We start from the raw sequence: 18,026 nt of genomic DNA, 5'->3' as shown, positions 1-18,026 counted from the left end.
GTGTTGTTGATTCGCCTGCTGAGTTTTTATTGTGCTTCATTTTCAGGATGATCCGTGCCACAAAGCCCTCGGAAAGCACAGTTATACTTGCTGTCGTACCACAAAAGTAAGCTTTACGTTTTTATTAGTACCTGTATGTAGGTTAAAGGTGTCTCGGAAAAGTACTATATATTTGAATATAACCACGAGGTTTAATGTACATTTTGGTGATTTTATGGAATATGTACATTTTTGTGAAGTGGACGGAAAAGGATTTGAAGTTTTTAGTTGTCTTTGGACTCTTTCAACATTCATATTCAACTCCTTTGCTCTACTCTGGTAAAAGCCAAACCCCTTTTTCTACGTCTTACTTCATAAAGAGGGACTGGACTATTCGCTGTTGAGAAACGATTGGTTGGAATCTGTTGAAGTCTTAAACGATTGGATCTGATTATAACGTCCAACATTTGGCCGTGACGTATGTAAAGTCCCAGATCCATTGGGAAGGAAAGCTATAAGTGCTACGAGGCTTACCAAAAATTGCGTGCCACCTCATTTGCCATTAACAGAGCCAACTAAAAAATGTAACTTTTGCCAAACTCCATAGGCAGTTCAACCACAACATTCTAACAAGCAATAAAATGCCTTAAATATTCATTTTGCTTCAACTGTAATTGCTCAATATTTGGAAGGGTCCCCAAATCGGACGACTGGCTTCATTCACTTCCTCTGTTGCCGTTGCCAATTCTAAATGAATCGTCCACAACTCCTCCTTCTTTCTCTGCTCACTGGCCAGGATGAAATGCATCTTGAGAAATTGAGCTCAATGGGACAAATCTCTGGAGCTTGAGGGTGAAAGCTACGATACCGAGGTGTAGACATAGCATAGTCATGTGTTAGAGTGGTCCATCAGCCATTAATCAATTAGAACTTAATCTAATTGAAACTCAATTTAAGAAAAAAAAATCATGTCCACAGCTGTTCTCCATCCAAACTGATTGGACTTGACCTATTTTGACAAAAATTATAGTCTAATTGTACATAAATGGTAGACATACCCCAAAAGTAGGTGATTCCACAGAGTATTGAAACACGTACTCCTCACTTGTATGAGAGGAGGAGTACAAGTGTAATATTTTTATTTGTAAATAATTGAAAATCATGTTTGAATTTTGTTTTTTAGTTTGCTTTTTGTCAACTACATAAAACCCCTATTATACACAATGAAGTATGACTGTAAAGAGATAAAAATCTGTAAAGGTATAAACTCTATTACAAGGTAAGCTATCAGCTTTTCTTGGTTTTTGTGTCTACTTTAGGTTTGGTTCTGTTATGTTTTTGATAAATACTCACTGTAATGATTGTTCTCTGCCAATTCACAGACTTCCGGACCAAGAGGAACCGTCCGTTCTCCCTCTCCTCTGCGCTGGATTTAGCAGAGTATGTCCAACTAGTTTACCTCCTCTCTTAGCTGTGTTTCTGGATGCTGCTCAAGGGCTTACTTTAATAGAAAACTAGAGTTTTCCTGCAAAAATAGAAGCATGACTGTCATTCTGAGTGCGAGTTGTGTTACCTGTCGTGCTAAACGGTGTGAAAATGACGTGGATGGTTTCTAAACAAGTCGCAGTTGAGCAGATCCTGACTCATCCCACTCCCCTCTCATCCCTCTGCCTCTCCTTCAAACACCACTTAACCTGGGTCGGACTCCAGAGGTTCGTGGAGAACAGCAGCGTGTCAGCGTGCTACAACGAACTCATCCAGATCGAGCATGGAGAGGTGCGCTGCCAGTTCAAACTCAGGTACGGCACACGCAAGTGTCCTCATGAACGGATACAAGCAGAATCATTGGCCATTTTGAGTTACAGCAAGTTCACTCATTCATAGGGCTTGCAACTCTGTCTTTACGGCTTTGGAGTACTGCCAAGAGGCTGTGGAAATCACCAGTGAAGATCACATCATTCAGGTGCGATTTACATTACATATATCTGTCGGTCCTTATCTTTAGCTAGCTCTATCTATCATTATCTTTAGCTATTTCTTTCTAAATTATCTTTAACTTTAGCTATTTATCTTCATATCTTTCTCTGTCTCTATATCTCTTTTCTCTCGTTCTCTTTTTCTATCTGTCTATTCATCTACCTCTTACTTACAATCCTGTTTGTATGAAAACGCCGTACGGCTAACATTTATGCTAGCCTAGCTGTTCTGTCTATCTAAGATAGCTAGTAAAAAACGCACCATAACACTTGAATAAAATGTCTGACCTTTCACTCTTTCATCCCTTAACTGAGAACCATTAGCACATTTAGTTAAATTATTAATATTGATCAATCCATTATTATTTAGCCATGTTAGCGGTACCTACTAATGGTTTATTATCTGTTTACTGCTTTGAAAATAACTGTTTCAGTAATTGTTTATTAGTAATGTATGAAGAGCTCATAAAATAATAACTTAGCTTCTAGTAATTATTACTATGTATTTGTTAAGGGCTTAATTCTTGTTAGCAATTGATTTATTAACTATTCATTGACTGTGATTATTAAATAAAAATAAAACTATTTATTGGTAAAACATTACAAATTTTCTATGAATTGTAATGCTATTAGGTTCTTACAGCCTAATCAATGTGTGGGTCATTTATGAAATTTCAGTTTTAATTAACTAATTACTAATAAACCTTTGTTATTATTAATAAACATTTGTTATAATGACCCTTTGTTAATAATGCCTATTAATGTATTTTTAAGTGGTCGCATCTTTGATAGCTCTTTTGCTTAACGCTTTATTGGCCGTTTATTTATAGAGGTATCAAGAAATTTCAGGCCTTTTTAGTATCAATGTCATTGATACTAGCTTGTTGCTTAATTTTGATTTGACCATTTTTAACTTTTCCAGTAAGTTAACATCCAGTAATCACAGAGATGTTAGCAGGAAAGTGTTCGTCCGTGCTGTGACTCTAATCTCTCCGTGGTTGTGACCCAGTATGTGAACCCTGCCTTTGAGAGGATGATGGGATACCACCGGGGGGAGTTGATCGGAAAAGAACTGACCGAGCTTCCCAAGAGCGACAAGAACAGAGCCGATCTACTCGATACAATCAACACCTGCATCAAAAAAGGCAAAGTGAGTTTTGGATCCATTTGTCAGTCTGTTGCTGTTGAGCTTGTAAACCCAGGAGGGTTTTTAATCAGCCTGGTCGCTCTGTCGTGTCTGAAGGAATGGCAAGGCATTTACTTTGCCAGGAAGAAGTCAGGCGACAGCATTCAGCAGCAAGTGAAGATACTGCCTGTCATCGGCCAGGGAGGGTGAGCTACATCTATGCAATCCAAGAATAGCTTCTGCAGTTTAACAAGAAATTTGAAAATCTCTGACAGATTCCTTCTGCCAACAGAAAAATTCGACATTTCGTAGCCATCAAGCGAGCTCATACCGACAACAATAATCAGGTGATTACACTTTTTTCCTCTGAGTTCTCTACGCATCCTTCATACGGCTAAAGGTTTTAGAGATTTGAGCTGCTGTGTTGGGTATCCAGACTTTCATATGCCAGAAAGTTGGATTAACATACTTTATTTAGCCTTTTCAGTTCAGGTTTGGAGATAGGAAGAGTTACAATGATGTACAAAGTAAGTCTATTAATTATTGGTTGCTGCTTTATGAGTACCACTCAACTGGGTTACACAACTTCAGGAAAAATGCTCATTCTTTTTGCTGTCGTATGTCCAGAGAAAAATTGAGTTCCAGAAAAACGATGTTACTTCTGACTTTAGACACAAGGCATGACTACTGCCAGACCTGTAGAGTCAAGAAATCTCTCAAGTAGAAGTTGCCTGACAGCTAAACTTAAAGATCTCAAAGACATCATGGTCCAATCTAAAAACTCTTAAGAACAGATGAAAAGCAAATCCATTGATAATTATTAATATGGAAAATGTTACAGTTATTTCTAATGTTTTTTGGACACCAGTGAACCACAGTGGCAGCCATTATCCACAAAGAGAGGAAAAAGGACAGGAGTGAAACTTCCCAGGACTTTATCGGCCGACCAAAGTTACTACAGGAGTGCATCAGAAACTCATCCATTAGGTCACATAGAAATTTGAATGGCATCTGATGACGCATTGAATTATCTGTCACTGATTCAACAATTGGAAAGAGACCAAAGAAAAGAGTTCCAAGGAAAAACACGCTACAGACCAAAAACAAGTCAAAGCCTCCTCTCACCATAAGACTTTTTGAGAAAATATTCTGCAAATTGATGAGACAAAAGTGTAAACTTAATGTTTGTGGCAGCTTACAGATCTGAAATATCTAAAAGTAAATCAACAAATCAAAACAGAAGAAAGGGGACCAATGTTCTTTAACTGCAAGGCAAAAAGTTCTCTGATTTATATTGTTTGAAATGCTAATTTTAGTTAGCGCTTGAAATTAAACCTAAATTGTCAAGTTTAAATACAATATCTTCGGGGGGGGGGTGATAGCCCAACATGCTTCCAGGACCACAGAGCCCCATGCGGCCACCATGAAGCAGACGTGTTGCTGCCCTCAGCTGAGCTGCAGGCCAATACCGTCATACCATGCTAAGCTACAGCTAAGCACCACTATCTCCCTCTAAGGCCCACCAAGGCTAGAAACCAGGTGCCAAAGCTATTTATACCGCAGCTTTGGCTCATTGTTCTGTTTCATGCACAAGGTGAGTCAGCGGCTCGCCAAAGCCAAATTATTACAAACCGTTCCAGCTTTTTGGGGAATAAAAATTCTTAGACATGGCAGCAGCTGATCCTAACTTTGAACTGTTTGTCTCTTACAAAATGTATTTAACTTCAAATTTGATTCAAATAATCTCAGTGTTTTTTAGCAATAGCAACTTATTTTCTAAGTTTTCCACCTGAAAATTTCAATTAAAATCCTTTACATTATGTTCATAGACACACGTTGATCATTACATAACTGTGCCTGTTTGTTCGTCCGTGCTGTGCAGAGGTACAGTGAGTCACTGGGTGAGGAAAATCTTCTATAACCAGATTAGAGGCCCTGCACATCCATAACTACATAACCTTGGCGTGATAAACACGCCAAGGTTATGTTCGTACCGAACAAACTGTCAGCCGCATGCGTGAGCTACAAGTTTGAACATAGAAGGAGTAATCTGAATTCATCGTTTCGTTGAAACGACAAGAGAATCGCTGAGCAGCTGGAATTATGGGACACATCCACAACAACACTGTGACCACCGCAGTTAGGACTAGCTTAGGTACTAGCAATGAGGCACTGACCTGATGTTGACTGGGTTTGGTCCTGCCTATAGCAAGTTTGATCAAAAACAACATTCTTGATCTGTCTGGTGATGTGGAGAAAGAGTTGAACTCTGGTTTATCGCTTTCTGTCAGGTCCTCAAAATGAACAAGGAAGACAGATGCAGCGGGGACCATTCTCAATCAGGTAACTAATTACTGTGCTTTCATTCTTGTTTACATGGACAGAAGCTTTTTACCAACCTGAAATGTAAGGTTGTGATTTATTCTGCACTACACTAAAGGGCAGATGAATAAAGCTGTTTTAGGATAATAAACCTGAGTTTAAATCTGCTTCTTACTCTTAAACTAGACACAGAGAAGGAGCTGTGCAGACGGCCTGAAGTGCAAATCAACAAATCACCAAATGCATTTAAAAACACAACATTAGCTAAGCATAATTACAATGTAAAAAAAAAAGGACATGTAATTTTTTAACAATTTTGGAGTTTTTGACAATTCAAAAGTTTCAAAAGTGGAAAATTTTCGACTCTTGGTTCTCAGAAAATGTTCAGAAATTTTCTGAAACAATTTTGAGTGTAATCTCAGAAATGTGAGTCTTTCTTGCAAATTTTCAACTTTTATGTCTCAGACATTTCCTCGTTTTTTCTTGAAAATTTCTTAGATTAATCTAAAAGTGTTTTAGTTTTTTGGCAGAAATGTACTCCTTTTTCCTTTTTCCATCTACAGTAGCCTTAATACGCCGTCATATTTATCAAGTAGACTGTTTCAAGTAAGAAAAAAAAGAAAAAACATTTATCTTCTGGACCTTATGGGTGGGACTGTTTCTGTATGTACTTGGTGCAATCTGCTTTGTGGATCCAGTGCAGAAATGAATTAAATAGTGGCACTAAAACAGTTGCAAAAAATAGTTATATTTGAAGTCACAAATAACATCTGAAACTGCAGATATAAAGAGTAACTAAAAGAAAACGACATTATCGATTAAAATTTTTTTAGTCTCGACTAACATTTCTATTAATGAAACAGCCACAATACGTCTCTATCTGCATTTAACGTCTTCGCTTCCTTTACAGAGTGCCATTCACTGCGACACAGGGACAGACGGAAAGATTCGATCGATGCCAGATCGGTTGGTTCCCGTGGCAGCGACGGTAGGTCTGCTCAGAGCTTTCCATTTCACCGAACAGAGCCGCACCAGTCCTGCTATGTGAAGAACAAAACAACAGGGGCACAGAGAGAGTTCAACGCAAACGGAATAAAGTAGAAACAGGAATAAGAAAGAAAGAATGGGGGGTGATTGGAGATGGAAACTCAGAGTGTTAGTCAGACGGCGTTCTGGTTGGTACTTGAAGCTGAAGAGATCCTAAAGGGAGATGTTGTAGGCTGATGACATCTGCACTCCCCCTCCCCTCCACTCCTTAACCCTCTTTGACGCAGCTGCTGCTATTTTCAGAGACCTCTGCTGAATGCAGCTCTTCTCTGCCTACCTATTTTTCTTTCATTCAAATCCTAAATTATTCCTCTATAAGGCAGAATAATGTTAAGATGTCTAACAGTTAAATGTCATGACTGCTGTGGCCTAAAATTACTGATTATGTGGCACCTTTTTGAAAAAGATACAGCATATTATGTGTGTATTTGTACATCTAAGTGTTTACAATTTCTGAATCCTCTAATTTTTGGTTTTGATCTTTGAACAAAAACACTCATAGACTTGTTCATAGCGAGTTTTCACCGTGCTAACAGTTACGGCTTCCTCGTTACAGCTCCTAGTTTACAGAACCGGAGATATTCTTCTGTTGCAAGAATCCATTCGATGACAATTGAGGCTCCCATCACCAAGGTACAACATTTACTCCTTCATGTCTGTTTGAATCGTGAAGAAATATTTATTTCTGAATTTTGTATGTGTACCGTTTTGTGAAATACTCTATGAGGAGGAAAATGTTCTTTGCTAGAAACTATTTAACCAACAGATTATTTTCCATCAAAGACTTTAAAGCAGGGTGTCCAAAGTGTGGTGAGAGGGCCATTTGCGGCACGCTGAATTTCTTTTCCCGGTCCCCAAACACAGTTCTCGAATGGAGCAGATGGACACTATTTGTCTTTTAAGGCAACATTTTCACAGACACAAGATCTTGTTTAATTAATAATAATTTTTTTAAAATCTTTAAAATGTGGCTGTTTAAATGTGAACAAATCTCAAACCAGCTGGGTTTCTATTACAAATGTGTGCAAAATGCAAAAACAATGCAATTTTTGAATTGCATTGTTTGCATCAAATGGAATTAAAATCATGCATATTGCAGTGCTATTATCAATATATTACCAGAAAATGGTTTCAAAGCAACAATATTATCATTTATCGCGATAATTACCAGCACAATTTATCACGCGGCAAAATTTATCGTGACACAAACTTCACACCGATTCAGTTCAAGTAAAGCTGCTGGATGGATCACATCGTGCTGCATCTAATAACATAATATCTATGTTTCACATCGTCTCATTTGGCCCGCCGCTGCAGGACCTACGATGCCCTTATGGACTCAAAAATAACTTTATTTGGCTGGGGGGTTTTTTCTCGTTTTGTTTTGTTCTTGTTTTCTCCAGTAGAGACATCGCAGCGTGTCACATGCAGACCTCCATGACACACGCACAAAGAGTTGCTCTGTTATTGCGTGTAATGCCTGTGGTGTGTTGCTGTGCAGGTAATAAACATCATCAACACGGCCCAGGAGAGCAGCCCGGTAACGGTCGCCGAGGCTCTGGACCGCGTGCTGGAGATCCTGAGGACCACCGAACTCTACTCCCCCCAGCTGGCCTCCAAAGACGACGACCCCCACACCAACGACCTGGTCGGGGGGCTCATGACCGTAAGAAGCAGCAACATATCAAACCCTCCTCAAACTAAAACCTCCGATTTTTTTTCAAACCAGATGCAATTTTAATCACTTTTTTTTTCTACTTCTTCTTATTATTCTTATTCTTATCATTATTCTTCTTCTTATTATTATTATTAATGTTGGGCTACAAAAATGTATGCTTAGGTACAAGGTTATAGTTATAATATTAGCAGAATAAAGATGTAATTTTACCACAAGAAGGTCTTAAAATTAAGAGAAAGTCATTTTAATGAGGATAAAGTTTTTAGGTTCTCCAGCTTTATTTATAAAGCACTTTAAAAGCAACACTTTTAACAAATATGACATAGTGTATGGTTTAGCAGGCAGTACTTGTATTTTTTAATTTAATTCATTTATTTGTATCAGAATGCAAATTCAGGCTGCTGTCATTGTGTGTTTTATAACAGAACTATTGCTAAAAAACGATGTAGAATAATGTAAACGAAACATTTTCTGGGTAATATCAAAAGATTTTGTGTTTCTTTTCTTCATCCTCTTCAGGACGGGCTGCGGAGACTCTCTGGGAATGAATATGTTTTCAGTAAAAGTAAGTTTCAAAACGTCACTTGGCACCAAAAGGAATTCAAACAAATCTGTTTCACGTTCTGTAATCTTTTATGTTCTTCTGAGTGTTTTGCTAACATTAGAATAAAATCTTATTTCTGGGAACTTTTCTCAAATACTGCATTTGTGGTATGCACAAAATGAGACATTTACTTTTTTTAATTTAATTTTATTTTTTTTACAGTAGTCAGTTTTGTTCATTTAGTTTAAGAATAAACTAAATGAATAAGCTAATTCAAGTCCAAATTTATTACCAATCAGAAATCAATCTAGTTTAATGCAGACAAATTCAGTTGGGCATTTTATACTATACTGCTTTGTTTTTAAATTAAATTACAATGATGTTAAAATTGTAACATGTTAAGAAATGTGACCCAACAAATGTTATTCAAATAAGAAGAAAAAAAGAAAATACACAAGGAAAGTAGATTACAGTCCACTGTAATGAACATTGTTTCCTTCCTTTTTGTTTCAGTTTTTTGGTTTTAAAATGAAGACAACGTGAATATTTTCAAATAGGGTGAAGTAAATGTATTTTCTTTAAAGGAACATTAAAAAAAAAGCAGGTAGTTTTCAATGTAAATGAAAAACAATAACTTTAATCTAAAAAAACAATACTAGTGTGAAAGACTGTTAAGGCTATCATCTTTGCATTTTAAAAACGATGTAAAAATTTTTTTATAATTTTTGGCCAAACTTCCCTGCTCTATAGGCAAGCTTGGTGGAATCCAGGTTCTGGTTTCCCTCTTTTACGTTCTAACAGTGTGTAATCTTCAGAGGTGTGTGTCCGCGGTGTGTTCAGGTTGTTCTATCCGTGTGCTAGATATGAGCCAGAGCCAGCTGGCCATCCCGGTAACGCTGAGCGACGTTCCTCCGTCCATCGCCGAGATGCTGAACGACGAGGAGCGCTGGGAGTTCAACATCCTGGACCTGGAGGCAGCTACGCATAAAAGGTACCGGTTTCACCATCATGTCTGTGGTTACTGTTTAATAAATGAAATAAGAAACATGAGCTTGTTTTAAGTCAATAATTCCTTAACATTGATGAAAGAGTACTGGTTTAATTGGCAGATTATTCACTTATAGAATAGAAAAAATGTCTTAAGTGAACAAATCTTCAAGTGGAACTGGAACTTTTAAAATAAGAGTAAAAGAAGCCAGAACACAGAAACCTAAAACACTTCTCTCATGTTGTGCCTGCTTTGTCGTTTGCTTTGCTGCAGACCGCTCACTTACCTCGGCTTGAAGATTTTCACCAGTTTCGGAGTGTGTGACTTCCTGAACTGCTCTGAGGCGACGCTGCGCTCCTGGCTACAGCTCATGGAGGCCAACTATCACTCCTCCAACTCCTACCACAACTCCACGCATGCTGCAGACGTCCTGCACGCCACGGCCTACTTTCTGCGCAAGGAGAGAGTCAAGGTAACGGACCACAGAATGGGGAGCTTGATTTTTTGAAAGGGTTTTGAGGCACAAATTGCCATTTTATAGCACAATAAAGCTACTTTAGTTGCTATAAAAATGCTTTTTACATCAAATAATACTTAAAAGAAATTTGACTGAGTGAGTTAATGCCTTGAAATTGGGCCTCTGTTTCTTTAAGAAACTCCTGCTTTTTTTGAAGCTCTGCCTTCAGGAAGTCATTACAACTTTGTTCCTCTGTTAACAACAGTTTTACCAGCTTTGCACTGAGAAGTAGCTCCTATAATGAGCTCAGCGGTTCCACCAGGTGTTTGCTAATTGCTGCTGGCTAGTCTGAAGGAGCAGAATGGAGGAGTTAAAGCGAAGAGCTGCTTTGTGAGGTGGAAGCTTGGGAACTGCAGCTCTGAGGAGGAGCTGCATCTCAAAGGCGGAGAGAAGTCCACCCAGGCATTTCTTCCCTGTGTAATGGTTGCCATGACGATTAAAGGATTTCTGAAACATGCATTAAAGAGTCAAAGCAACTCCCTATGTGTGTTTTTTGTGAGGGAAAAACATTATAACATGATGTAAAGCTAAAAAAAAAGGTTGATTTTACATAAAATTGAACCATTATAAATAAATAAATTCCACCCTGACGGACATTTTTCTCCTAAAAAAATTCTGTGGGTCCAAATTCAGTCTCAAGACTCGTCTCACTTGCCAGGTTTTTGCTCTTGTGCTCTCCCGCTAGCTCAGCATAATTTACCATCGTCGTCTGGCCTCAGGCTGGACTCATGAATTAATTCTCTCAGGAAACAAAAAAAACTCTTAGAAAAATCTGAGCTTCTTGGAAAATGCAGAGATCAGCACCGTGTCTGGCCTTTTGCGTTGTTGTGGCGGGAACATTTTCTGAGAACTGGGATTTTTTCCCTGGGTAAACTTTCAGCTCTTGGCAGAAAGTTCTGTTGCCATTTCACAATTATTGTGTATGATGTGTTGTCCCATGATATAAATTCACATTCTCTGAGAACAGAAGCTTGTACTTGTAATGTGACAAAATGTGAAAATGCTTAAGGGGTTTGAATACATGCATGTTGAAAAACAGCATGGAAAATAACACTGTATTTTTAGCCTTCATAGCATATTAAAAGGTTTTTTTGTACCAAGTTTTGAAGCACATTCTAGATAAATAAATAAACATCAGTGACACATGTTAGAAAGTAGGAATTATTACAATTTACAAGAAAGACGGCAAAGATGCATTTTGCTAACATTAGCTCTGTAGCTAACAGACTTTTCAAACACCAAAAACCACCAACCCTGCAACAACTGCTAATGTTAAGCAATAGTGGGTTATCTCAGAATTAGATTTGCATATTTATAAAGTTTCGTCCAGTTATGCTGACGTCTCCGTTCGGTCTCTGCTGCCTCTTCAGAGCAGCCTGGACCAGCTGGACGAGGTGGCGGCGCTGATAGCCGCCACTGTCCACGACGTGGACCACCCGGGCCGGACCAACTCCTTCCTGTGCAACGCGGGCAGCGAGCTGGCCATCCTCTACAACGACACGGCCGTGCTGGAGAGCCACCATGCCGCACTCGCCTTCCAGCTCACCATCCGCGACGGCAAGAGCAACATCTTTAAGAACATCGACAGGTCGGTGAGAGGAGAGGTGCCTGAAAAACCATGGAAACCAATGTGTTACAAGAAAGAACATGTTTATAATGTGCCTGTTTTTGTGTCTGCAGCTGCTCTCTGCACTTTTTAAATTGGGGATGAATAAAGTTTTACTGAACTGAATTGAATGCAGTAACATTTTTACTCAAAAGCAGACCTGGGGCAGTCAAGTCTGTATTTAACTAATTGATAAACGTCACTTAATTCAGCAAAATTCATGAGGAAAGAATTATTTCGATCTCATTTTAGTCTTGGGTAATAGAAAAGGAAACAAACATCAGTCAAATAATAATAATAGCAAATGTAAATGGTATTCCTTTAATATCACAATTATTATGTTTCGGATCTAAAAAGAAATTACAAATCCCTTTTGCTCATCTATTTGTCTCACTAAAATATTGCATTGGTTGTTTATTGTTGAGCAGGTAAAAAAAAGCTAAATTTTATGGGGTTTTAATAAAAAAATAAATAAAATAAAAAAAGTGGCCTTTAAAGTTTGGACGTCTTTTCTTTAATATGTTATTTAAAGCATAAGCACCACCAACTTCAGCTCTTCTACTGCTGACTGTGGCTATAAATATATCTCACAACACATTTCATGCTAATGTGACTAAACACTTGAATCGTGATGTTTTATGGTTGTTGCTATGTGACGTAAATGCTAGTCAGCAGAAGTCAGGGGACTAACAGGCTGTAACTCTGGATGAGTGGTAAGAAGAAAACTGATGTTGAAAGAAAGCAATTGGAAGAGCCTTCTGCTCCGCGAGAGCAGCCAGAAACGTCCTGGCCTACATGCAGAACGCTGTGACAGGAACAAAAAGAAAAGAAAATGTGTTAAAGTAAAAGTTAAAGTTTTCCATCAGCAGCACAGTGGGGGAGAACGGGTTGGTTGTCACACTTTTTGCTTTCTTCTAAATTTCAAAAATTGTAATGCTTAGTCAGTGTGACCTTATTTATGCACCACTTTTAATGAAAATATAATTGTTAGTTCTTAAAAAATAACTTTCAATATACAATATTTAATTTAATATCTTAGCTGTGGAAAAAACACTATAGAAGCAACAATATCTCTTTTTTCATGAACATTTCCCAACTTGTCAAACAATAAGTTGGTTATAAAAACAGAATCATGTTGTCCACCACAGAACAGAATAGGGCTTAATAAATCTATATTGCTTTATTTACTCACTTTTTTCATTTTCAGTTAAGGAGTTTTTTTCCATTGTATAAATAGCTGCCATTTGTTTCACATGTGACAGTCAACCCCATCAGTGATTGTTAGCTAGTAGTTACAAGCAAGCCGATGCTATAGCCCAGCAAAGAAAAAAGCTGTTCTAAAGAAAAGCTCTGCTTTTCTTTAGAACATGAGTAGAAAGGCAGATGTTTAATTCTAAGTCCATTGATTAAAGACAACACAGTCCATTGATTAAAGACAACACAGAAAAAGCTATTTTGGAGAATCAGACACAAACATCTTGTAACGTCTCCCTCTGAGGGATTTAGCGACCCGTTCTCCCTCTGGTGTTTTAGCTGTCCACTGACTCTCCTCTCACGCTGTCTCCACACGCTCTCGCTGCCATCAGGAATCAGTTCCGCACGCTGCGCCAGGCCATCATCGACATGGTGCTCGCCACCGAGATGACCCGCCACTTTGAGCACGTCAGCAAGTTTGTCAACAGCATCAACAAGCCAATGGCCGCCATCGAAGAAACCAGCACCAGTGTAAGCTCCAGCAGGCGTCGTTTTGATCTTCTGGGCCGGAAATGGTGGCTTTTTTAACGTAAACAAGATATGACAACAAACGCTGGTGGTTTTTCATATGCGCTAAAGTTGGGGCGGTTGCCCAGGGCGGCACACAAAAGAGCGTGGCAACCAAGAACCAGAAAATAAAATGTGCCTTCTGGGACAATTGCTACGTTACTGTACTGTTTGAGCTTTGTCCCGCGTTTGAATAAAAGCTGATATCATTAAAAGTAATTTATAAATCAGTTGTGTTCAGATTTAAATCAATTATAACCTCTTACACGGTTTCTGCTGATTTCTGCAGAGACAGTGATCGGTTCTGCTGCTCCTCAGATTGGCCTGTAAAGTAGCATCGCCTTAAACCAGTTTGGTCTTAATTTTATACATATCTTGCCAAGTTTATTATCATATTTAATCACAATACTATACTGTGAAAACATTTTTTTCATTTATCTGTACTTTCAGGATTTATTCTGCATTCTTGCTGAAATATCGGAAGAGTGTTGCGATAAGGATTTTGATTTTCTGATCAATTTCATTTCGAATGAAGTGGCAGGAGATTGGTGTAAATTTTGTGAAAAGCAATAAATGAAACCCGAAAAGATCCTTTCTGTGTGAGTCAGAAGAGGAAAAAGCTGAGAATGAATCACAAAACAATCGCTGCCATGTTGGCTCTGTAACCCGGTTTGTTGTTCCGATTCTGCATCACACAAAAATTGAGAGTGCTGGTTCACAGGCGAATGTGTTGCAAACTGCAGGATGTAAAACAAGTTGTGGAGCTGCTGCTGGTAGCACATGTATTTTATTTCCTGAGTCAAGTTCATATGAAAGGCTGCAGCTTGAAAACCAATTTGGAAGATTTGTCACGTTGATCCTGGGAGACACGTTGCCATGGTACCTTACCAAATGTTTACTGAACAATTTAGTGATTTTTTTTTAAAATGTACAAGCAGCAGAACTCAAAGCAGTATTCCAGAGCAGGCTGAGAAGCAGCTGTAGTTCATAACAAGGTGCACATCATCCATGGATGTACTGCAGACAATAATACTGGTATTTATTTCAAAGCGGTGTTTTTCTTTTAAACTCTAAAAGCTTTGTTAGCTTCACTTTGTGGCTCACCTCCCAGGGCAGTGTGGTCTTAGGGGCACCATAAGTAAACAAACTTATCTGTCAGAGGCGCCACAAACTGGTTTTTAAACTGGTTTTAATTAAGGAATTATTCCTCGATGGAGATGGGACACAGAAGGGGCTTATTTCAGCAAACAACCACCAGTTAGATGTTGCGAACAACAAACTGTGCAAACTGGCTACATTTCCATTACAAATGTGCCCAATACTTTGTTGAAATTCCACTAAATAAACCTCCCACGATTTTCCAATTGTGGTGTTTCTATTAAAAAAGAAATGCATGAATAAAATCAAAAGTGAATAAGTTTATTCATGTTATAAGTAGCGAACAAATTATTTGTTGCAACTTCCTGTTGTCTTTTCCGCCATTTCTGCCAGTAGTAACATCTTAGCCGTAGCCTATGTTAGCAGATCTGAGTCACTGATGTTTCTGTCGATAGCGTCGCTCATTTCTGTGTGATACTTCCAACAGAGCACGAACAGCGACTGCGAGGGCCAGAGCAACATCAGAAACTCTCCAGAGAACCGCCTGCTGATCAAGCGGATGCTAATCAAGTGTGCAGATGTGGCGAACCCCTGCAGGCCTCTGGAGCTCTGCATCGAGTGGGCGGGCCGGATCTCAGAGGAGTACTTCGCCCAGGTGGGGGGGCGAAAGGGAGACAGCCGTTTGTTCCTCGTCACCACTTTGGTTGTTTTACTTCGAAGCGACTGAATTGGTTTTTGTCTTTGCTCGCAGACGGACGAGGAGAAGCGACAAGGGCTGCCCGTGGTGATGCCCGTGTTTGACAGAAACACCTGCAGCGTGCCCAAATCTCAGATCTCCTTCATAGACTACTTCATCACAGATATGTTTGACGCCTGGGACGGTAAGAGCAACATTTTCCGCACCGCCGTGGGTATTTTTTTATTTTTTTTTACACACATAGGGAGTTTATTTATTAAAACAGGCCTCTTTGTTCCTAAAAACTGAAAGTCAGGTCAACGCAACAGCTTTCCAAGAAATAAAGTTCTCCCTGTTCTGGAGAAAATCAGCTTCATGGCTCTTCCTCACATGTTCCAGCTGTTTCCCCGAAGACCATCAGTTCCATTTCATGCGCTTGAAAATGCTTTGTTCTTGTTTTCCTCTTGATGCTCCTATTATGGCCGCGCTGCTTCCAGCAAATGTTTAGCAGATTTACTCTGAAATAAGAACTGATTCTGCTCATGGACTGGTTCAAGGTGTCAAAGTTTAAAACAATTACATTTTTTTTTAGTAGAGAAACACTTTCCCTCCCCCACCTGTTGCTATGGGCTGCCAGTCCATTTTAGCTGAATGAGGCGAGTTCTCACCAAAAATCTCCCTTATACTAAAACATTTGCTGTTTGGAAATGTTTAAAATGTAAAAATAAAATAAAAAACAAAAGAAAAACTGAGATGAATGTGGCTTCTGCAGCAGCCACTCTGTAACTTTCCTTTAAGGTGACGCCATTTTGAATCTACAAGGGTAAATGAACAGAATACCAGTGGAAACATGGAAAAGCTGGACAAACATGTTAACTAGAAGCATTTGTTTTACTGGCATAAATAGACTGTCCAGTGATTATTGAGAAAGGTAGAAATAATTTCCAACATGTTATTTTTTTAATAAAGTGTAAATGATTTTTTTTTCCTAAATTGATGCTACTTTCCAATAGTTGAATTTAGTTTAACATATCATTTATTTAACCAGGGACAAACTAAACTCTTTTCCAACAGTCTCGTAACCAAGACAACCCATCAAACTTTGTGAAAACAATGTTAAACGTAAATCTGACAGATGGATGAATAATTTTGCGCTATTTGAATTTGGATGGCTTTATGGTGACACAAAGAAATTTGAAGTCATATTTTAATGGAAACAGAACTCGTCTGAGCTCGACCTCCGAACTACAGTCCAGACAGAATGAATGAAACCAACCCGTCAGCGCTAAAAAGAATTAGAAAGGAAATAGATTCCTTATATTAGCTCCTTATTCCTACTAAAGTTCCCTGTTCCTACGAACCCCGAGAGGAAAGCTGTTTACTGTCAGCGGCTCTGATGTCACGGAAAGACTTCTAATGCTAGTGGGAGAAACTGGGAGAGTGTCACAGGAGGGGGGTGAGGTGGGGGGTAGTTGGGAAAGTTCTAACTGGGTTGAGGGGACTCCGGTTCACACATAAACACAAGGCGCATACGACCCACTGGGGTCGCTGTCGGTTCATGTCAGGGGCCACAGATGCAGCGTGGGCCATCAGCGAGCCGGAAGCCAGGATGTAAACAAGCGAGCGAGAGAACACTGGGAACGTACACACAGCGGAGCGAAAGGAGGGAGAGACACGGACACCTCTGAACCCGTCAGCCCCTAACTGTGGGACGCACATCACGTTAGCCGCCGCGCATGAGCCATTTCAGACCAGAAAGGGTATTTGTAGTTAAGTGTTATCATCTAATCCTTTTAGAGAAACTTTCTGTTGCATGTGTAGTACATCAAATCTGTGTGAAATGAGAGCAAAGTCACAGCCCTGGGTCACATTTTAGTTAACCACATACCCACTGGTGACACCAGAAGCCCAGAAGTACTGACTCATCCCTCAAAACTGAAGTATGTAGCTTTTATAAACAATGTTTTTTTCTTTTTTTACTTATTTGTTGAAACGATGGCGTGGCAGCATGGTGTGACACAGATAAACTGTGAAAAAATCCAGCTCCTCTGCCTTCTCCCAGTGCTAACTAGAAACAACCAATCAGAGGCAAGTGGCGGGTCTTAGCGCTGTCAATCACAATCTCAAGTGACACGTTTTACCCCCCTTTCCCTCTTCCTTTGCTCTCTGCTACTGCTACAGCTTTTCTCCATCGGTGTAGTCTGTGGTGAATGCTAAGGCTAGTTAGCATAGCCACCAATGACAGCAGATAAACTGTCTTCTGTAACTGTAAGTTGTTTCTCCACCATTAGCACATTTAGCAGTGAGAACATGAGGATGATTAACAGCACTAACACCCTCCTCCTGGCTCTGATTGGTTGTTTTTGGCCAGGAGCGAGGTCTGCTACCTGCCTCAAAAGCGGTCTCCAGTTCACTTGGCATTCACATATGCATTGGTACCGCACCAGATTTCAGCCAAACTAAGGTTTTTGTCCACATCTGACGAGTTGATGCATTCACCTCCCCAACCGAACCGGACTTTCTAGGCAAGCGGACTGCAGTTGGAGTAAGGCGGACTAACTGTGATTGGTGTTGAGTTATTAGCCAAATTCTTTAAAAAGTAGATTATATGGTTGTCAGTTGAAGATATTTTGAGCAGTTGAACAGAGAAAATCTTCATCAGTGCAGAGGGAGGATCTGCATTGTGTAGCTTGAGAGTGTGTTGACTA

General features: G+C 39.4%; 1 protein-coding gene across 4 annotated transcripts in view; it reads left to right on the top strand.

Annotated features, from left to right (window-relative positions):
* pde8b (phosphodiesterase 8B) overlaps positions 1-18,026 on the top strand; it is a 45,249-nt gene that overhangs the window by 25,124 nt on the left and 2,099 nt on the right. For all 4 annotated transcript variants that reach the window (XM_007548790.2, XM_007548789.2, XM_007548791.2 and 1 more), the window contains 18 exons: positions 47-106; positions 1,362-1,419; positions 1,690-1,778; positions 1,864-1,942; positions 2,965-3,105; positions 3,199-3,287; positions 3,374-3,428; positions 5,373-5,424; positions 6,314-6,391; positions 7,007-7,083; positions 7,952-8,116; positions 8,648-8,693; positions 9,534-9,663; positions 9,934-10,132; positions 11,548-11,765; positions 13,370-13,508; positions 15,130-15,297; positions 15,394-15,523. In XM_007548790.2, coding sequence (XP_007548852.1) covers positions 47-106; positions 1,362-1,419; positions 1,690-1,778; positions 1,864-1,942; positions 2,965-3,105; positions 3,199-3,287; positions 3,374-3,428; positions 5,373-5,424; positions 6,314-6,391; positions 7,007-7,083; positions 7,952-8,116; positions 8,648-8,693; positions 9,534-9,663; positions 9,934-10,132; positions 11,548-11,765; positions 13,370-13,508; positions 15,130-15,297; positions 15,394-15,523 — 1,973 coding nt within the window. The remainder of the gene's footprint in view (positions 1-46; positions 107-1,361; positions 1,420-1,689; positions 1,779-1,863; positions 1,943-2,964; positions 3,106-3,198; positions 3,288-3,373; positions 3,429-5,372; positions 5,425-6,313; positions 6,392-7,006; positions 7,084-7,951; positions 8,117-8,647; positions 8,694-9,533; positions 9,664-9,933; positions 10,133-11,547; positions 11,766-13,369; positions 13,509-15,129; positions 15,298-15,393; positions 15,524-18,026) is intronic.

Source organism: Poecilia formosa, unplaced genomic scaffold, assembly GCF_000485575.1.
Source record: "Poecilia formosa unplaced genomic scaffold, Poecilia_formosa-5.1.2 Scaffold28, whole genome shotgun sequence".
NCBI lineage: Eukaryota > Metazoa > Chordata > Actinopteri > Cyprinodontiformes > Poeciliidae > Poecilia > Poecilia formosa.
This window is presented reverse-complemented; position numbering and strand designations above follow the sequence as displayed.